Source organism: Panthera leo, chromosome A3 (assembly GCF_018350215.1).
Source record: "Panthera leo isolate Ple1 chromosome A3, P.leo_Ple1_pat1.1, whole genome shotgun sequence".
Taxonomy (NCBI): Eukaryota; Metazoa; Chordata; class Mammalia; order Carnivora; family Felidae; genus Panthera; species Panthera leo.
The window spans coordinates 84,650,755-84,673,556 of NC_056681.1; the positions used below are offsets into that span (position 1 = coordinate 84,650,755).

The 22,802-nt window shown below is 40.3% G+C and overlaps 1 protein-coding gene across 14 annotated transcripts in view; it reads right to left on the reverse strand.

The window, feature by feature from the left end:
- The window catches only part of RNF113A (ring finger protein 113A), a 511,139-nt gene that overhangs the window by 9,283 nt on the left and 479,054 nt on the right, over positions 1–22,802 (reverse strand). For 10 of the 14 annotated variants that reach the window (XM_042932492.1, XM_042932502.1, XM_042932501.1 and 7 more), the window contains one exon: positions 16,498–16,548. The exons of 1 other annotated variant lie outside the window; for it this stretch is intronic. In XM_042932492.1, the coding sequence (XP_042788426.1) occupies positions 16,498–16,511 (14 nt within the window). In that variant the 5' untranslated portion in view covers positions 16,512–16,548. Of the gene's footprint in view, positions 1–11,410; positions 11,463–13,149; positions 13,227–14,237; positions 14,549–16,497; positions 16,549–22,802 lie in introns of those variants that run through there. 3 more of the 14 variants (XM_042932505.1, XM_042932503.1, XM_042932506.1) reach the window with 3 other exon arrangements.

Consider the following 22,802-nt stretch of genomic DNA (forward strand, 5'->3'; position numbering starts at 1 on the left):
TTTTGAGATACGTTTCCATGTATTTCACTCTATTCTGGAAAATTGATTTTGGTAATTGAAGTAATCAATTTGTGTATCTATAGAGCATTGACTGCTCTGTACCACCGCCACAAAGCAGGCCGGCCAAGGTTCCATGATGCAAATTGATGTTTTTATATCGAGTTCCGAAGGGGCTGGCTGCAGCCACCCTATTTGTCCTACTCAGGAGAAGTAGTTTCTCCCCACAATCATGGGACCAATGCCCACTGCATTAGTTTAAACCTTCCTAAACCACAGTATTTCCTGAATCACATAAAGGCTGGTAAACGATTTTCTTTTTGCAAAGGACGTGAGGTCCTGAAACTTTTCATATATCTAGCCTTTCTTCCTCACCCTTCTCCTCCCCGCTGCCCCTTTTACCTTTCCAGTCTCCATGCACCTCACCCTCTTTAACTCCACTTTCCTGACCTTTTACGAGTTCCCTTTCTCTACTACCTAGCATCAGTCAATGTTGATATGCCACACTCAGGCCCTCTTCTGTCAAAACGAAGAGAATCTACAATTGTCATTTTTTCTTCTGTGCTGCTCACTCTATCTCGCTGCACCTTTGGTAGAATTCTACAGCTAATTCCAACTCTTCCATACCATCAAGTGATTTTCCCAATTGACGCTCCCATTTCATTTGATTTTTTTCATAAACAGGGTAGAGGAAGGCAGAACTTCTCTGCATCTGAGTCTGAATGCTGGGTTTGATTTTACATGTAACTGACAAAAACGTCGCCTGCAAAGCGATGACTGGAAGACATCAGAATACTTGTTTCGGCAGGTGACACCAGGACAACTTCCTTTTGGGTGTCAAAAGTGTGTTTTAGCTACCTTTTCTTTTTCAGGCAGACTCAACTGTCCTTCCACAACAGAAGCAGGACATGTCATCTCCCAAATGAAAGAAATTCATGCCCATGATGAGTAACATTCCAATTAAAATTCATCACTAACAGCAGGCTTTTTATCTTTCTTGGACAACGTGAATCATTTTTGGTGCTGGGAAATGTGCTTCATAAACCTCCATTGTCGTAGAATGTCTACTTCCACGAGAACTTGTTTTATATTAGTAAATAAAACATCATCTGACATTTTTGTCACTTCTTATGTCTGGGTGCTGACGGAAATAATGGGAACGCTCGGAGGTTATGGGACATTGTTTATCAAGGAATGTAGGTGACGCCACAAAGTATAAGTAACGCTATACAGCTGGATGATTGATCCCTGCTGCATATTTTAAAGCTCCTTTCATTGCTTATCGAAACCTTTTAGGTAATGCACTCCTCTCAGATATCATTTTATGTTTGAAAAGCTTTATAATTCATAATGAAAAGTTGCTTAGTTACCCCAAGTGAATCCATAGCTTCAATTATTCTCTGTGCAAATGGTTGGACTCCATTTTGACCAATGTTTATGGTGTTTGGCAATTTTTCAGTAGCTACTTTGCTCTGATATGATTAATTTCTTGCATAATACTCTGCTTTGCATGTGTGGAGCTGAAATAATCTTAGTAGGCAGAAAGGAAATGAAAGACCTTGTGTGTTTCAGTTTTGGAAACATTTGAAACATAACATCATAATGTTAAGAGTGCCAAAAACAATACCAGTTAGGCTGGATAAAGACAACCACAAGAGACACAAATGTACTGATGAGACCCAGCCTGGGACAGACAGCCCTTGCCTCGTTCTGTGGCCAGCTTGCTCTGCCTCGAGACATTGAGGAAGGGGAGAAGACAGAGCCCCAGAATTTACCAAACTGGATTCAACTGCCAGAAAAAATACTGGCATCTTCTCATTAGTATCATTTCCTAAAGTTATCGTGGGCCTCTTTCTTTGACAAAATCACATAAAACACATCCTCTTACTCATTAAGTGGCTACACGTGAGGTTGCTGCCCCTTGTGCAGAAAGGTGGGGGACACGCATAACTGTTGAATAAATGAATGAGTTCATTCATTCAGGAGCGTTATGTGTGGTGACTACCTGACCTTCTGGCTTTGGGAAAATGTTTACTGTCCCCTGTCTTTAGATGATTTCTGTTGCTCTGATACTCCGGAGTGCCTGCATTTTCCAAGTTTCAAACACTGTCTCTTTTCTTCAACCCCTTTCCGACCAATGGTGTAAGTTGTGAAATGACGCCTACAATAGAAAGCCTGGAAGACCGGCAGAAAGAACACTGGTCTTGAAGTCACACCAACCCAGGCTAAAATGTGGTGAATTGCTGGCTTGGAAGCCTCACATGGCCTCAGTCTGCCTCCATGAAAAACAGGAATAATGATATAGTCTCTGTTCTAGGCATACTCATTTCTTTAATGCTCTAGTGGTACTTCTTGTAGTACATGCCAGGTACTACTCCAAGCATTCAATGCACCGATGAGGTAGCTTCTATTACTACCCCCATTTTACAGAGGAAGCGGCTGAAGCACGGAAGTGTTAAGCAATCTACCAAGGATCACAGAGTTAGTACGTGGCAGAGCCAGGATCTACAGTCTACCTACAGAATCCGCGCTCTCAACCACCATACAAAGCTGCCATCTGTAATGGTAGCTGCCATTACTGTTATTATTAGCATTACTGCTGCCATCATCACTCTCATTACTGCTACAACCAGAGGCACCTGGAAGACCTGGTATCGGTGGAGGTAAGTGGCCCAACCTTTCACTTTTATCTCAAAGCCTGTGGACACTGTCCCAACTGAGCAGCCCAAAGCTGATGCCACTGCACAGCATCCTCAGCTCTGTTAAGAAATACGTGTGCATATGGCTCAAGGGCTCAAGGACGCTGTAAGTCATCGAATTTTCATTTCAAACACACAGGTATTCTTGATATGCTAACATATTTACTTCAGATTTTCACCATTCGATATATTCGTAGGGCAGCTTTTATTATAAAATTAATTTACAGAGCAAAGCCATCTTTTTATTAGAAGATAGCTCCTTTAGTAGCCCTTCGTTACACAAACAGCAGTAACAAATTTTCTCTTCTTTTTACAATGGAAATCGGCTGAGCCTCCCTCAAAGAGTATAGCAACTTTTCCCCTGCTGAGAAGTGAGAAAATAACATAAAATTTCTGCCATGATAAAACAAAGTAAGACAGAGAGACCCTGGCTTTGTCAGATTTGCTTTCCCCAACAGAAGTCCCTGAAATCAGTGGGAATCGGGGATTCCACAGAACGTGAAGTAAGTGTATAGCTCTGCCAGATGAACAGGGGATAGGGAGAAAGGCCGAGGCAGTCTCAGATCAGAAAGTCTGTTGCTGGACCTAGAAAAACAAAGCCTTACACTTCCAATCACAGCTGATTTTGACCTAATTCTTGTGAAACAACATAAGACCAAACAGAACCTATCTTCATTTTTTTTTTAAGTTTATTTATTTGAGAGAAACAGAGAGCACACAAGAGTGTGAGCGGGAATGGGGCAGAGAGAGGGGGAGAGAAAGAATCCCAAGCAGGCTCCACGCCGTCAGCACAGAGCCCAACATGCGGCTCAGTCCCACGGATTGTGAGATCGTGACCTGAGCTAAAATCAAGAGTTGGATGCAAAACCGACTGAGCCACCCAGGTGCCCCATTTTCTAAACACTGATCAGCAAGAATAATTTACTTCAAATTTCTGTTTGTAACCAAAGTTCATCCCTTACCAAGAGCTAGAAAAATGGGTAAATCAGTTACAAATGGGAAATATTCCCAAAAGGTGTATGTAGAGCTTTCTCTCTCTCTCTCTTTTTCCTATTCATGGTATTTATAGATGAAATGTCCACAGTATCTATAATCCCTCAAGAGTGGTGGCATGCTTTTATACTCCAACCTGGAAATATGTGGAAGTAAAGGCATCATGCAAACTCTGCATAGGAGTACACCCTTTCATGGACCTACAATCGAGACCAAATAAAAAGTCTGGCAAATTTCACGAAATTCTTCCAACACAAGGCATACTTATGTTTGAATCCCAATGAAAAGAACTGGAATGTAGTCATATAATAAAAAATTTAATATCTAGTTCTAACAGCACTGAATTTACATGAGATGAGTAGGTAGCATTTGGTTACCAGAGAGTAAGAAAAATTTTCAGAAAGAAATGTAGGGACAAGATTACCAAAAGTTGAAATCTTCAAAGTCGTCTCTGCCATGTATATTTAGGCATCACAGATGACTTTCCACATCTAAAATGCTGGTCACTTCCCCAGTTACAAGAAAATGCTATGTGTACATCTTAATAATTCAGTTCACTAGAGTTTTCTGTTTCTCCTTCTTCTACTTCTAAAACAAGATATTTTTAAAAGCCTAATGTTGTAAGCATGGGAAAAGAATAAGACATATGTATTGATAATCTGAGATAGAGGATATTGTTTTAAAAAAACTGGTATGTCAAAAGCATATGCTATGCCTCATGGCCAAGATGGAAATGTCAGGGGTTTAATTGGCAGCTGTGAATAGCAGCACCTGCAAACAGCTCAGGGCTTGTTCCTGTGGTCTGGCAACATTCTTACTTTATGCTTTAAATAAAGGCTTACTCACTGGGACAGAAGTAACTGACAATGGATGATTGATGATTGCCCATCACCCAATGGCTGACATCTACCGTTCACCAGGTCCGTTTACGAGTGCACATCCAGATTTCATTAACAGGGGCACGACATCCAGGGGCTGGCCTGCTACAGATGGCTACTCAGTAACCTAGTTCAGACCGCCTACAACAGTCTGACTTCTTTTTAACCTGGGAAAATAGAGCACTGGGGATTCAGAATTCTTTAGGAAAATAATTTTTTTTCTTTTTTTTTTTTTTTTGGAAGATAATTTTCAAAATTCCTTTTTTCCTGCTTGTTATGTTGCTTTTTGTGAGAGTTTAGTTTCATGTTCAATATCAGGTTGCCTTTTACATTTCTCTGATTTTTACTGCAAATGGGCTTTGCATTTGAAAGATTTGATATGAGGAAGAGGCGTATTAAAGGAGTTTACTTCTACTTATTAATTCATAACACTCTCATGTCCAGGGGGCTATTTAAGCTTTGAGTACAATAATGTTTACTATTTTAATTAGGAGGAGCAAAGACAGTGCAAAGAAATAAATCCACAGTGCAAACAAATGGCTAGCATCCTTTTCCACACCTGGACATCCATCAGTCCACAGCAGGCCTCTAGGCATAGCCAAAAACACACAAGCAATGTTGGAAAGAGCACTGGTATAGCAAACCTTTCAAAATATAGTGCTAAATTAAAGCTACCTTGCAACTGTTCAATAAAACCCAGAGTATCTCCAGGCTGGTCTGTTCTAGGATGAGGCTAACATTTAGCTTTAATTTTTTTCTGCGTTTCTTCTCCCTAAGTCTGCCTTTCCCCAGCTACAAACCTGCACTACACATCTGCCTTGACTAATTTTTTTTCTCCAACTAAGTGGTGAACTTTTCTGAGGCACTTACAAATCTTTTCAGCTTTTAGTGACTGGGCCATGGGTTATTTCACGATCTACCTTTTGGACACTGACAGTTCCCACATGCAGTTTTAGGAAAGTGATGAGTCGTTTTAATTAATTGTAAGTAACTGGGTCTTCCCCTAGAACTGTGCTCAGGGACTAGTATCTGTTCAGCAACAAATGAACACATTTCTACAAATAGCTGTATTATAGGCTTTTCATTAGCCAAACTTGAATAAAACAATTTGTTTGTAGCCCTTTCTGAATCTCACCATGTTCTCCTGAGGGAAGTAGGGCAGGCATCAGCATGGTCATTTCACAGCCGGAGAACTGACGGAGAGAAACGAGGCAACTGGTCCCACACTGCACACCTTTAGTTATAGCACAGGAGCCTGTCTGAGTATCTGTAACACACACTTTGCCCTCACTGGGCCGTTTGGCTAGTAAGGATCATGGGCTGTATGCCACATGTCACCTGCTTATTGTGGTCCTTGACTAACGTGAAACCACAGCCAGATAATGGCTGTTCTATTAAATGTCCTAATTCAACCAAACCCATTTTGTGAGTACCAGTGAGTGGACAAGGATAGAGTCCCAAGCATGTGCAAAAGGCTACACTGGTTGCCAGTCAGTACACAGTACATTATTGCAAAATAAGGGAGGTTTGCCTTGCCTGTGAAATTGCTACTTTTGAATATGCATCCGTCTAGTTGGCTTTCCAAATTACTATTTTTTTTTTTGCTATAAAATCTGCTGTCTCTCTTCTTGTTTAATTGCATTCAGTTTTACAGTCTCTCCCAGGAAGAGCAGCTAATTATAATATATTTCAACAGAGAGAGAGAGAGAGAGAGAGGCAGGTGTTAGCTAAGATAGAAGTCCTAGTTTTAGCCTTGACAGTTCATGCAGTTTAGCTGGATCTTGGTGTAAAGTCAGCAGACCAGGCAAGTGCAATTTCATTGTTTTAGGTTTTCCTGGGTTGGTAGGGGATCACAGGACTACAGATTTAAACTCTGAGGTTATGAAATGACAAAAATGATTGATAATAATGACTGATGGGGTTGAGTTTTGGTCTTGTACACAAGAAAACCTACTTCATCTGTAAATCCAAGTGAACCAGACATGGAAAGTGGCTAAGACCACTTGGACAAGCTGTCAAACATCTTGGGATTGAAGTGTCTATACATTTGCTAGCTATGTAATCTTGGGCAAGTCATTTAACCTCTCTGCTTTTGTTTCTTTATCTGAAAATTGGGGTAATAACAATTTCAACCTGTAGGTTGTTGGGAGGAATAAATGATGTAACCATGTAAAATACAACACTGTGCCCAGGGCACAGCTAGATACACTCATTATTTTCAGAGAATAATTGCACTGCAAAAGGCTAAGATCCCTGGGACAAGAGCAGACAGAGAAAGGGCAGAAATTAGAAAAATATCCAGTAGAAAATTCTCCCCTAACAAATGCTAGCATTTCAGAATATATCCGAAACAAATGCTTGCTTTTGAGATAAGTGGGTTCCTCCTATATTAAGATCATTTTAGTTTCCATGAACATGGCATTGACAGTCAAAACATACAATAATTTGTTAAAATAATCTTCAAATTATTCTGATGTATTTGTGTACATCTCTATATGTGTATGTGTATCTTTCTTGTAGGATTGGAGTTAGTAGGGGGCCATATTACACAGGCCACATAACCGAATGATTTGCTGAATTTCCCCTATTCTAACTGGTTGTTTTGGCCAGGGCCAGCTCTAGCTCAACTCTGTTGACTGTAATTTCTGGGCTGTTCTCATAGGGCCTCCTAGGGAGTTACCAATTTTTTTTCCAGGCATCTGCTAAGTGCAGTCATGTATTATAGACGTTGCCACTTCCCTATCCCCGGAATACAGAAGATGCAGGCAGAATCCGAATACTAGTTGACAAAATTGCCACTGCTAGTGATGAGTAATTGAAAACAATTTTAAGACTACCCTTAATACCTGCATCTGTGCGTAACACCCTTCCTTAAATGCTGCACTGGGCTTCTTTGCTAAGGATCAAAAGTCATCATGGCTCATTCCCTTCTCTGACTCTCCAAATTCAACCTACCAACCCCCCTTTTTAATAGTTGTCATTTCTATTTTCTCCTGTCTCTACTTTTCTAGTTAAGCCCTACATCCTCTTTTGTTTGGACTATATAATGGCCTCCCAAATAGCCTTACTCATCCTTGTTTCTCTCCCTTCAAATTCATAATCCAGCCTCCAAAGTACCACTGGAGATATCTTTCTTAAAGCCTAAACCTCAGCCATGGTTCATTAGTGCCACAGACTAGAAGCCAACTCTCTTAGTACTGCGTAAAAGACTCTCCGTGATTTAGGCCCTGAAAGCATGGTCAGCCTCATCCCCCACGCCTTCCCACTCATGTTCTGTAACAATGAACTGCTTGCAATGGTCTCTCTCTCAGTCTCTCTTTCACTGGTTTCACTCTTCCATGTTCTTCTAAATATTATTCCTGGTATATAAGCCATCTTCCTCTTGTGTCCTTAGTACACTACTATTTACATTTTATTTTATTTTTATTATTTGCAAAAATGCAATTTATTGTCAAGTTAGCTGACACACAGTGTATACAGTGTGCTCTTGGCTTCGGGCATAGATTCCCATGATTCATCACTTACATACAACACCCAGCGCTCATCCCAACAAGTGCCCTCCTCAATACCCACCACCCATTTTTCCCTCCTCTCTGCCCCCTCCATCAATCCTCAGTTTTTTCTCTTATGGTTTGTCTCCCTCTCTGTTTGTAACTACTTTTTCCCTTCCCTTCCCCCATAGTCTTCTGCTAAGTTTCTCAAATTCCACATATGAGAGAAAACATATATGTCTTTCTCTGACTTATTTCACTTAGCATAATACCCTTCAGTTCCATCCACATTGTTGCAAATGGCAAGATTTCATTCTTTTCCATTGCCAAGTAGTATTCCATTGTGTGTATGTATATGTATGTATGTACATACATATGTATGTACATACATACATATACATACACCACATCTTCTTTAGCCATTCATTAGTCACAGCTGTTATCATCAAGGCAGGACACATACACCAATGGAATAGAATAGAGAACCCAGAATTGGACCCATAAATGTATGGCCAACTAATCTTTGACAAAGCAGGAGAGTATCCAATGGAAAAAAGAGTCTCTTTAGCAAATGGTGCTGAGAGAACTAGATAGCAACATGCAGAAGAATGAAACTAGACCCCTTTCTTACACCATACACAAAAATAAACTCAAAATGGATGAAAGACCTAAATGTGAGACAGGAAACCATCAAAATCCTAGAGGAACCACCTCTTTGACCTCAGCTGCAGCAACTTCTTACTCAACACATCTCCAAAGGCAAGGGAAATAAAAGCAAAAATGAACTACTGGGAGCTCATCAAGATAAAAAGCTTTTGTACAGCAAAGGAAACAATCAACTATTTACATTTTATGATCCTGCTTAGGTTTACCTTTTCATTGACTTCTCCAGAAAAAAAAAAAAATCAGTTACTCCCGTCTCTAGGCTATTTTTGTATAGACACAAAAGAGATTTTATATGTATTACACTGTAAGATATTTCTTTGTTCTCTATTTCCCCTACTAGACAGTACATCTTTGAAAGTGGGGTCATTTCATTCATCTTTGAGTCTCTATTCATTGCCAGGGCCTTTAGGTACAAGATGTGTTGTAAACAGAGTTCACATGGTTTTATATTTACTCAAGGATTCATCTAAACAACTGTATATGATAAATAAAATTGTATGAAAATAAAATCCAGCTTGGGCAAATGAAGTACCTATTAAGATTCATGCCTTGGATGGAATTCTTCCTCTGATGCCTTTGACAACACAACCCAAGCAATACTTGCTTACCATCCCCACAAATTCTATAACTCATCAAGTTTTAATTAAATAGCTGGAATCTTGGCCAATTAATTGGTGTTCATATTTTCAAATTTTGAAAAATAATGTTGACAATGACAAAGAAATATAAGCTTGGAGATTTTCAGTCTTAAGCGGCTCAGTCCCAAAGGCTGGTCCTTGTCCTTTAGCAACATTGGGTATTGTGTGCATTGTGCGAAAATGACTTTTCCTCTTAGAGAGAGGCAGAGCATTCAAAACAATAAGGAGACAATATCTAAAATAATTAAGGAACAAACTTTGAGGACGGGAGAACAAATGTCATTGCCTCTTGGGATGGGTGTTGTTCTTACTGCTGACCTGTGCCCTTCCCGCCCAACTCCCTTGAGGCTTTTAGAGCAGAAAAATCCCTCACAATTTTCATTAAGAACCATTATATCAAAGGGACTATCATTCAGTCTACAAGAGACTGTTCTGAGGTGGAATGTTTTTCAACTTAGAGCAAATGTTCCTTCAGTCATTTTCTTTTTTTTAAGGGAGAGTTATTGAATGCATGTAAAATGTAAATAGAATGACTATGGATATTTACAGAGCTCACACTTACTAAGTCCAAAGCAGCTTTGATTTAAAAACTGAAAATTGGCAAGCGGTCGATCAACACTGGCCTCCAATTGCTTTTAGTGTCTTGACAAAATAAAAATGCTATTTTAATGCAGAGATGGTTCACTTTGAAAAGTGGCTGTGGAACATGCACAATAACTATAAAGATGTTTTCCTCTGAATACTTAATCCACATGATCAGCTACATACACACTTTGGTACCGCATGCCTATGACTGACATGAGGCATTTTAATTTTAAAAATGTTTTCCAAAGTGCCTAAACACATGTTTATGCATTATAGTTACTGCATGGTATTAGATGGAAAACACACAAACTTAAAAAAAAAAATGTTACTCTGTGCATGGCCATACAATGGAATATAATGGAAACCAGGAAAAGAGAAGACTGTGTCATTTCACAGGCAAGGCCAAAAAAAGGGGGGAAAACACCCACCCAAAAACCTTTGACAGTTCAGTCATGCTAAAACTAGGAGACAATACTGACATAAGAAAACACACTCGACATTAAGGCAGCAGAGCCCTTCTTAATCACAGCAGGTCTAGACAGCTCCCACAGCTGTGTCTGCTCTCTCACAGAGTGATGTGTGGCCCTAGCTGGAGGGTGGCGTGAGCTCAGAAGGGAATGTCAGCACAGGGTCTTAATTAATTTCCTTCTGCCGGGGTGTGTATGCCACAGTGTGGTTTTGCATTTGCTGGGAGGCAGCTTACTGGGAGGGCCTTAGGTGCACAACACCTCAACTCACCAAACCGCAGGGCAGAGCTCTCACCCCAGTGAGAGCACACACAGTCCCTTCCTGGCAGAGCCATCCAAGGTTCTGCCTCCCCTTTGGGCCAGATTTCAGCCTCATGACCGGCATCCCTTCCTGGCCCAGCAGGGGCTTCCCCAGTTTGTTTCAAGTGGTGTGCTTGGCCAGGACTGCTTCTGTGGTGTGCTTCGATGCAACCCAAGACGGGGGTCTGAAGCTGGAAGGCTAGAGACCATGTTCTCTGTTTCTGCTGGCTTTATGTGTTTTTTTTTTAGCTGTCGGGAACAAATAAAGTATCAGCCGTTCTCCCCATGTCCCACGAGAAGGGAGGCAACAGACCCAATGGCTCTAAATGCAGACATCAAAAATGCCTAAAAAGAACACTGCTAGTAAGATGAATAGAACACGATCCATCAAGTAGGGTGCAGCTCTTTACCCACAGGGACTGTACCCTAATTATTTATGGTAAATTATGGAGCTACATCTCGTCTAGTTAGTCTCTTTTCCAAAGACAACAACGTCTCTTTCTTCTGAATTCCTGTGACCTTGATTATCTGTCTATACCAATGGTTCCTAATTCAATTGACAGGAGCCTGGCATTGTGATGGCTTGTGTGTGTGTGTGTGTGTGTGTGTGTGTGTGTGTGTGTGTGTGTGGGGCAAGATCTAGTTATTAGCCTGTTGTCAACCAAATGAAATGTTATTAGCCAAATGGGAGCTTACCTTGCTGAAAGCTTGGATTATCAATGGCAGTGCCAGCGCCTCTGAGAAGCAGCTGTGAAAATCAGAATGAGGTGGTAAAGTTAAAAATGACCCCTGGCTAATAAATTTGTTTAGGGCAGGAATACTGTTTACTATAACCTGATTGAGGACAGGAACATTTGGTCAGAAACAATACTTTACTACACCTCCACTGAGCATCTAAGCAAAATTGTCTTCTAGTTGGTTGACAAAATGGAATTATTTAAAAAAAAAAAGCCTCCTATCCTTTCAAGTGCAGCCTTCTGGCCTGGGAGTCTGGAAAGCGGGGCTCTTGTTCCAACTCTGAGTGGCTAAAGAATTTCCAAACCTTGACATTTTTTCCTGGAGCTACCACAGTATCATTTGACTCATTGCCCTGAAAGACTAATGGAAGCAAGTTTTTTGAAATCACGGGGACCACCCTTATAGGCTCTGGTCACTCATCTGTAAAACGATGTCACCAATGTGATAAGATGATTTCTAAGACTCCTTCTGTTCTCTTCTGTTTATGCCCTGCTATGATTCCGATTATCATTCTCTAGCAAGCTTTCTTGTAGTGTTCTGAGATACCTGAAAGAATATATCTGTATATCCAAGAGCTGAACATTTAAAATTCTCTTCAGACAAATGTTTCTTTCATGTGGTACACCATTTGCAAATGCAATTTGGGGCCAATTTTTTTCTTGTTGTATCTGAAATGGATCATGGGGTTTGTCCCCAAATGTCCATCATACACACAACTGAAAATTGGCAAGCGGTCAATCAACACTGGCAAACCAAGGTCTGGAAGATTTGGAACTGACCTAAACAAATCATCATCATCATCTTTAGTTGTTCTTCATTTCTTTCCCTCTAGATACAATCTAGTAGGCCACGCTGACCTGGGTTAAGAATTTTTCAAATATAAATGGTCTAAATGTTACTTTACTTGGCAAAACAAAGGCAGAGTAAGTAATTTTTCCAAATCTCTCTTCAGACATGCCTTATAAGGAAGGTTTTCTTTCTAGGGGGATTTGGACTCTCATTAATCTATTTCTCCTTTCAACAATAAAATGAAAAATGGAATGAGATTATCAAAATGGATAGTCTGGTGTGGACCTGATAACATGCTTTTGAAAAGTGGTTTACATTTGACATCACTTAAGCTCCCTGGGCCAGCACATCTCAGGTCTGCTATGTGGGGCCTGGACTCCACTCCCTGCTTGGACACAAATATGCTTTATTGGTTTCAAACGCCTCTCAAGCCAGTTGGAAGGATGGATGAATTCCTGGTGCAGTAAATATTAAGTCGTCTGCAGAACTATAAATATCCCCTTACCCTATCTTATTCAGCATTTATACAAAGACATTTTTGTGCAGTATGCTTTTTCCTTAACCTGGATATATACTTATTTTAAATTTTTATTCTTTCCTATTATATATATACATACATATTTTTATACATGGTACAAGGGGTATATGGCATAAAGTGGGCAATTTGGGTATTTAAAATTTTATGTATCTTCCTTTGTGCCCTTCGGCATACATAACGATAGAGTCCACCTGCTTCTTATGTAAGGATTTTAAACAATCTTAGAGTGGAAAGTCCTGGGTTTCTAGTAATCACAAGAACAATGGCAGTGAAAACATCTAACTTACCACTTACAAATAATTCTTTCAAAACAGTAATTCAGAATATACAGAGTGGCTTAAAGAAAAACAACAAGCTGACAACAACCTACCTTGTAATACTGCTTCGCTGGTTGTGACTGTGTTTCTAATCAGATGTGTGATGAGCAGAAGTGACTAAACCCACACACTACGGGAGAGGTGGCCAAGGTACAGATGTTGTCTCTGTCTCACTCAATTGATTAAAAATTTCTTGATACCTCTAACACTCTTCGCCCCACTCCCTCAGAATCATGCTTGTCGAGTAAATCATGAGATAAACTACCCTCTCCTAATGTCCTTTAATATGAATGGAACCCAGGAGTGCTCATTCCATAAGCCACTGAGAGAGGGTCCATACTAAGCTAAGAGCTTAGCCCTTATTAAGACTAAAAGCTGGTGGCAGCTGGCCCTATTTCTCACATAATAACGTGCAAAGGAAAAAACAAACAAAAACCAGGAAGGTGGCTACAGTGCAGATTCCTGGGATACATGCCTGGAGATTCTGATTCAGTGAATCCTGGGTAAGGCCCAGTGTGCCGTACCTTTAAAAAGGGGTCTCTGGAATGATCCTGTTAACAATATCTGTGGCCTGAACTTTGAGAAGCATGGACAAGGAAGGCCTGGCCACGGATCCTGAGGTGGAAAGACTTTGCCGCGGACCTGTGCATTGCACCTGAGGTCCGGGAACTCAATTCCTCCTACCTCCCACAACGTCCCAAGACACGAAAACATCTGAACGCGTTTGCCTTGCTGCACCCAAAAGTTCTACGGTGTGAGAGAAGTGACTCGTTTGAACTCCTGAGGAGGAAAGGGCAGAATCCAGGCCTCTGTGCAAAGCAGACATCTCGCCGTGGCAGGAGGTCTTTTTTCACCGCATCATGCGGCTGAAAGGCACGGGCTAAATTAATGAGCGCGGCGAAAGGAGACGGTGGGTGTCAACCCCAGCGTCCCTTCTGGCGTGCCTGCTCTCTGTCCTTCAGCCCGAGGCCCACATTAAAGAGCTCCCTGGAAAAGCCCCTCCTGCTGTCTCCTATTTGCTGTCTCCTTCTTCCGCAGAGCTACCCCTAGAGCTGTGACCTTCTATTTATACTCAAAGTCAAACTGGCGTTTAGAGTCCCTAATGAGGCAACATTGCATCGGCCAAGGGGGAAACCAGTACCTGAAGGCAGTCACACCCACTACGAGCTCAGATGGGACCACTGCACGGTTCCTCCGCTCTGCCCCTGCAACTTCTACCTTCCGTGCTACGTCTACGTGCTACGTGCTACGTACGTGCAACAGCTCCCCCAGCGCCCAACTCCTCCCTGCAGTCAGCAACTGCCTGCGGTCAGGCTAAGCCGAGTCTGAGTGCGAGCTGGGAGTGCGGGATTTATTTATCCATTTGGGAGTTTGGGGACAGGATCCTGGATTTTTTTTTTTTTTTCGTGTAAGTGGTGAACATCTTGCTGTATTTCTGCCCAAGCCCTATTTAATTAAATAAAGTCACCTCAGAAGTGATGTTCCAGAGTGTTAACTGAGAATAACGGTTTTGAAAATGTTTGAATCTAGCCTGAGAGGAAATTCCGGGACTTCCATTCCAGGGAGACCAGTGGACAAAACTACAGACTAAATTCTCAGCTGTACGCCCAAGTGAGGAAGAAAACCCTTCATTTCCCCTACCCCGGGCAGTACTTCTTAAAACACAAGATTTAGCAATTTCTTGGTTAATGAGAAAATTTGGTAACAATTATTCATTCAAGTTGATCAAATATCCCTTATTCAAAATAACCATAGAATTGCTAAATCTCCATTCCACTTTTTGCTTGACATAGCTCTGCAAAAGAATTTAAAGACTAAGGGTGTGTGTGTGTGTGTGTGTGTGTGTGTGTGTGTGTACAGGCCTAACCACTGAGCGATTTGCCCAAGGTCACATAATAGTTCCCTGCCATTTCCTTTATTGTCTGCCCTCAAATTCTCTTTTTGTAGTAAGCAAAGGGAAATGACGTGGGCTTCCAAATTTCATTATAAAAGCTTCCATTTAAAACAAAATGTATTGCATATTATAATTGCAACCAGAACCAGTGAGGGCAGTGGCTTTCAACCTTGTGAGAAGTCTGGGGCTGCTGTTACATGTGGCTGACTTCAATGAACCCCAGTCCACCCTCCAGCCTGCAGATTATAGAGCATTTTCAAAAAAATAGTTACACTGTGCAAAACACAGACACATTTAATGTCTTTTTTCTTTTGGTTAACAAAATGTACGTAATTTTCTTAACCAAAGAAATTATGGTAATAGTTCTGTAATGGTAGTAAAGTGTTCTGTTTTCCTTAAAGTCCACATTTGAATCTGTATACACAAAACTGTTCGGAAAAACAAAGACACAACTTTAATTAAAACTTGTTTGTTTTTTTTCTCCCAAACAACAAGCTGTTGACTTCAACTGTTATTTGTTTATGCTGTTGTTGTTGTTTCAAACCTGCTTGTGGATGTAAACATAGCTTCTGTGTCTCTTTGATAGGTGCAAAGGAGTCCAGTGAACTTCCCCTATGACAACGATGACAACTGACATTTACTGAGTGCTTACCCGTGCCAACCCCTAGGCCTGGCACTTTACAACCATTAATTTATGTAATTCTGCCTGCAGAGACAGAAATTATGATCTCCATTTCACAAGTGAAAAATTAGGCTTAGAAAGGTCAAGAATTTGCCCTAGTTCACCCCAGCTGGGCTGTGGAGGAAGCCCTGCATCTAGGGCACATGGCCTTCCCCCATATGCTGCACTCTCACATGGGCCAGACACTTCCATCTCATTCACACCGAGGTTCTGAGCCTCCCACTAGTTCCCACCCCCTGGAAAATACAATTAAATATACAGAATCCTCTCTTAAAATTTTCAGATTAAATTCCGAATCTATTTTACCCACACCCATGAAACTTGTAGCAAGCACTCAGTTACTAAGGAGTTATTACTCAGGCCTTTGAACCTTAATTATTCCCAGGACTGAGCTACATGGACAAAGCAAATAACGCAATGCAGAGCAAAGTAGGGGTTTAGAAAAGGAAACAGACTTCACACTTTTCTCCCTCTTCCTCCTTTTTCTTTTTGGGTAGGCCTTGTGTTATCAAATGGGAGGAGATGGGTTTCATGTGCAAAGACCAGAAAGCAGGGGAGTTAGGGTGACCCGTCTTACTGAAAATGTTTCAAGGCCTAGAGTTGAATATAGCCATATACCTTTGTTGATGTTCCTATTACCACTACCCATATCTAAGACCAATAGTCTAAGAGGAAGAATACTGAATCCCAACTTTGGCAGTGGTACGATACTCTTATTGGAATACACCATTCAGCTTTTAACTTCTCTGTTAAGACACTCAGAAGCTGGGCTCTGGGTCTCTGGAATGGATGGGCTCCTTTTCTCTAGCAACAGTATGTACTTACTGAGTACCAGCCATCTGAGAGGGAAAAGACAGGACCTGAGTCTCCTGAAGGCTGCAAAAAAGGGAATTCTTTCTGTTAGACTCATTATGTTTGCAATGGCCCACCTGAGACATTGGTTGTTTTTCTAAAATAATTTCCTTTTATGTATGTAGAATTAGAATATTTTACTAACAATTCCCATGACCTGTTTCCAAGATTTTCCACAAACCTGCCATACTTAAGAGACTCTTTCTCTATAGAGTTTGAAACATGGGACTCAACATATTGTCCATATTTAACAATCTTACATTTTTGCACAATGTTAAGAGTTGGAATCATTTCCTTCTATTATGGAGAGGAATACCAAACAGAATTCTTCAATTACTTTTACTTTTGGATCCAAGTGAAGGAATAGTTTGAAGGTGATTTTCAAAATCCACAAAATGGGGGTAAGGTTTTTCATCAGGGATGAATTATTTGATATGATCATGAAAGAAATCCTTAAAATTCAGATTTCTTTTCAAATTCTATCTTAAATATCCAACATACAACAGAGAGGGAAAAATACATGATAGAGTTTTTAAAATTTAATTAAGGTAGTTGATCTTTTTCGAGATTTTCCAGTATGCACACAGGCTACCAAAAATGATAGATAGATAGACAGATAGATAGAGAGATAGATAGATAGGATACAACCTCAGCTCAAGTAGCAACAGTGACCTCTAGTGTGTCTTTTTAATTTTCTCACTCTGCAACTTCAACTCATTGTTTCTTTAACCTCTGGGGCATTATTTAAGCACAATTTTCCAGTTCGTATTTGGTCTAATTTCTGTATTGACTCTATATACTGACAACTGATTCTTAAGAGACCTTCTTTGATCCTGGTAATGTATGATAAAGTAATTGTGCCTTCATTAATGACTGTAATTATAGTACATAAAGCTGTCATTTACATGAATAATCACCCACCCCTCCCCCCCTCAAAAAAGGCACTTTATTTGCAAGATGAATTTAACTTAGGCTGAAAAACTCTTTGAGCTCTAAGCCATGACTCCACACGAAGTCATGTGTTGTTTGCAAGAGTGCCCATTTCTCTTTGATAAGACCACCTAGTTTTTTATTTTACTAAAATTAATTTGAGAGAAAAGGAATCTATCTGAAAGGCAAAACATTATTTGGGTATTTTAGTATTTTGGGTTTTGCCCTAGATGTGCGCTGATGTCAGGACAGAACCCACAAGAATGTAGTGCCGCGGGTCTGGCAGCTCGTGTCAGCACTTCTATTCCAAGTTCCTCTTTTCAGGAGTTTATAACATTGCAATAAAATTTATTATGGGCTGGGACCTGGCATACGGGAGCCTGAACCAATGCTGTAAAGTAGTTTGAAGACTTTTTGGTGTGTGTGTGTGTGCGCGCGTGCGTGCCCTTTTCCCCAAGCGAGTATTCAAATCTGTTGTGTCCTGTCTTCCTGTAGAAGGAGTGCAGAATCAAAGTCTAATCAGATGGACCTGGCCCCCCCACCCCTTGGTCTGTAAGTCAGAGGCAATTGAAAAGGGCCCCCTACCTGCTCAACGATAAACTCTTTTAGGATAAGTTGGAAAGGGGGGGGGGGGGGGGGGGGGGGGACAATAAAGGAGTAAATGTTTCCTGTAAATGGAAGAAGCCCTTAGAATTGCAATTGTTGGAAAAGATCCTCTAGGGTAGGAGAGGGAGACATGAAAAGGTATTCAAGATTGTTTTCTGTAATTGGGTGATCTTCAGTGCCCCCCAACAGCTGGGCTTGTTGGCAAACAAGAAGCCTGCATGTGGAAAACATGTTCCAATCTGTGTAAACTAAGCATGGCATAAAAACAAGCGTCATCCCCAGGTTAAAAACAAAATGAAACATGCAGAAGACAGATTCCTGGAGAATCAGGAAGGAGGATGTGAGTATGTGAAGGTAAATGTTTTTTTTTTTTTTTTTAATGTAGCACATATAAAGTACATACTCTATGCTCTGTATTTATGGTTAATGTCTATCTTATCATCCATGCCTCCCTTGCTATTGTCTTTTTGTTATTGCGCATGAGAGTCTGTCTCAGTGACAATTCTGAGACAGCACCTATCCAAAGAAAGAAGAAACAATGGAATCAGAGAACTGATGAATCCCATAGGAGGAAATTAATTAGAGCTGCATATAGCTCAATGGAAGAATTCCAGAGTCAGAAGGAACAATAGAGCTTTGCTTGACCAACCTCCCTCATTTACAAGTGAAGAATGCTCAACATGCCAGTTTATCTATGGTCAGGGCTAATCTCCAGCTAGAACACACATACTCTTACAGGTTGTTTATGGCCAGCATGAATTCTAATTGGACAGTGTGCAGGCTATCCTGGCCAATGATTCTTGAACATTTTTATTTATTTATTTTTAAATGTTTATTTATTTTTGAGAGAGACAGAGTAGGAGTGGGAGAGAGGCAGCGAGAGAGGGAGACACAGAATGTGAGACAGGCTCCAGGCTCCAAGCAATCAGCACCAGGCCCAACATGGGGCTCGAACCCGTGAACCATGAGATCATGACCAGAGTGGATGTCAGACACTCAACCAACCGAGCCACCCAGGTGCCCCTTGAACATTTTTTTAATATCACCCCTGTCTATGGTCACATAGTGAGTTTGTAGCAAGCAGCTAAAGTCCTGGGTTTCTCGCCAGTTATCAGAAATTGTTCAGACTCTAAAATTTATAGCTTGATAGATGTGCAGTAACTCTTAACCAGTCCCGATTTAACTGCTTTGTCAGGTTAGATCTACCCTATTAGCCACTGCTCTCTATTTACTGCACAAAACTCACTGCAGAATGAATGCTAATGGCTCCTCACCGTGGAGCTGAATGTTGACCAAGAACCAGTCTCATCTGAAGTTTGTTTCCAAACCTGTTTATGTCGTTGTACTTGTTAATATAATTATGTCATTTAACATCATATTACAATATCAGACAAAATATGAAGGTAGAAAGGGTTATATCAATGAAAAATTAAGTTGAGTGCTTTAGAAAGGCTTGATATAGGTGAACTTTTAAAAAAGTAGGCTGTTGAAATAGGAGTGCGTAAGACAACTATAAACGATCAAAAAAGCTGGACAGCTTTTTGGCTGTCAAATTGCTTTGCAAGTATCATTAATTTTCCTCAGAGAAACCAGAATGTAGAAATGCATTCTGGATATGTATATAAGAAAGAAGACTTGAGACTCCAAAGAGAATCCAGACAGAAGGAAGTGGCCTCCCTCTTGCATCAGCACACACATGAAGTAAATGTACATTAAGATAAATGTTTAAGTATAATATTATTTCAAATCATTCACCACTTGAACTAACTTTGGATTAATTAATTAACAACTGGTTTTATCATGTCTGATAATAGGGCTCTTCTACTACTCTTCAATCTGCCATCTTGGCAGGATCCTAGAGAGGGTCTTGTGGTTTTCAATTCTGAGTGCACGTAGTGGTGGGGAGTGGAGGTGGGGTCAGTAGGGGTTAAGAACAAAAGCAATGGAAGGTGGTGAAGCTTTTGAAGAGGAACCTATTATAAATCTGGGTAGGTCCCTTACAAATAATATAGATTTAAGAAGGCAACTAGCAAAGATTGGTCAATAGACAATAGTATTGGATAAGAGCAAATTCAAATAATGAATGACTCATTCAGAATGACTCACTTGGAGAACAAATGGTGTGTGTTCGTCTTAATGGTAGTTGGTATGTGCCTATAGACAGATTCTTTACAGGCAGTCTTTTCTCTCCTACTTCTGCTCACTTCTAGGGTATTTGTGAACAGGAAAATGCAGACACGTCTGGGCAGATTATTTGCAAAGTTGTTTTATGTCTCCTTTTTATCTGCTTTTGCAGCTGCAGGATTGTTCTGTGGGTCAAATTTGCCAGAATCTTCTTACTCTCCCTAGCCATTAACTAGGCAAGGTCTCTTCCATTATCCTCCTTTAGTGTGTTCATAAAAATGTTTTGAGTCTTTGCCATGGAAGAATGTAATGCTAGATATGGTTTTGACGGTCCTATGGAGTCACCACTCTATCTTTTAAAGATATAATTTAATTGACTGAAGCATAGTTCTTCTGTTAAAACCATCTTGGCTTTAAAAAGCTTGAATTTGGGTAGAGGGATAGTGTTCAGTTTGCATCATCTGGCTTTTGTCAATTTGTGTCAAACCTTAATGTCATCTCTTTCCTTTGTAGTATAAATAACATGAAAATTCTCCTTTTTAAGACAACTAAAGAAGTGAGTTCATGGTTTCAGTTTTTCCCTTACAGGCAATATTTAAGGTATTTTTTGAAATGTTTTTGATATTTTTAAATATTTTAGCATACTCTCCTTCAAATATTCTTTATTATTGTGAGGAAGAGAGAATAAAGGAGAAATCCTGATTTCATTTATGATCGCTTAAAGCATCTCATATCAATGGTAGATGTGCTTTTTTAAGTTTCAATAATAATGTCGCTATATCCCAGGGAGATAGACACTAGTACTATGTTGCCCAGACAGAGGTGTTTGCTAAGGTATTGTTTACAACAGGGAAGAATCTGAAACAACATGAATGTTTGTTAGCAGGGAACTGGTTCAGTAAAAACGATAAAATAGTAATGTAACAATGAAAAGGATACTGTCTCTTACCCATGTGCATTGACATGAGATCTCATGATTTTTTTTGAGTGAAAAAGGTTAGGAAATAATAAGTAGGGTATAATACTATTTATATAAAATTACATATATACCTCTGCATATATATATATATTCACAGATATACAGATATCATATATAGAGAGAGAAATAAAGAGAAATTTGAAAAGATAGACATCAAAATAGTAATAATGCCTACCTTTGGGTGGTGGGATTTAGTTTATTATTACTACTGTTATTTTAGCTACCAAAAAAAAAATGAAGGCTTCTGGAAAAGATGCAAAGGATACCAGTTGTGGTATACTTAGAGCACACTGGGGTAGATACTTCTGGTTGGCCGACCCAGCCAGCATTTATTCCTACCCCCATCTCTCTCCATGACTTCCACTATTGATACTGGAAGAAGAAAATACTTTCTCAGTTTCCCTGGCAACTAGAAGTGACCATATGACATAATTCTGGTGATAAGGCAAAAGGAAAATGTGTCAGGGACCCGGAGAATCTAAGAACTTTTGACTTTGATATCAAGTGACTCAGCAGCCATCACATCACAGGCATAAGAGAAAGCCAAGGTCATCTCAGAGATGCCGGTCCCTACATCAAGTCAGGCAGCGATGGATCTCCAGCCTTCTTGTTAGGAGGAGAAAACTAACCTCTGTTTGTTTTCAGTTTGTCAGGTATTCAAGAACTTGCAGCTGACATATCCCTAACTGGTTAGGAATAAAAAATGAAATCCCCTTTCAATCTCTCCACCAATCCAACTACCCAGAGTTTACCATCCAGGGCGGCATTTTCACCCCATCCTCTCTTTTAATCAATCTGCACGTGCGTGTGTATGCATTAATGTATTTGCATATGTGCGTATAGTCACATACCCTGTTTTCTAAAGCTGAAAATATACCCTATATTTAAATTGTCCTATAACTCGTTTTTATTTAAAATAAAAAGTAATTGCAGGGTTATCACACAGTTCTATCATATTCTTTTTAACAGCGTTATTGAGATATAATTCAAATATAATGCAATTCAGCCATTTACAGCATACAATTGACTGCTCTTTTGTATGTGCAGAATTATGCAACCATCATGACAAGTTCCCCACCCTCAAGAAACCCTATAACCATCAGCAGTCACGCTCATTTCCCCCTAGTCCTCCAGCCCTAGACAGTAAGTGTCTTATTACTCTTTAACATTTGCTTAGTTTTCTGCAGTTGGACTTAACATAATTCAGTATTTTTTTTTTACTAATAACTGTTTAGGTGGTTAGCTCATTTGAAGATTTTTACCATTCCAAATAATGCTGTAATGAACATCCTTATAAACTTCCTCCTTCACACATGATTACAGTTGCTTTTCTACTTGCGTATATTCCATCTTTAGAATCACAGCAAGGGATTTATTTACACTAGAAAAATTCAGGTCATGGCCGGCAGAGAGGTGTTTAGTAGGCAGGGCTCAACTGGGGATAGGATCCAGCTTGGGCTGTACCTGCCCAGGAAGGTGTGTGCTCTGGCACAGGCTGCAAGAGCCCAGGGCAAGGGTGCCTTTGATAATGGTCTACCAGGACAGGGCGCATTCTAATTCAACATAGGCAGGGCACTTGAGGGAGAGTAACTGAAGGTAGCATTGGCTGGTTGAAGGTTTGGGGAGAACTTGCAATTGT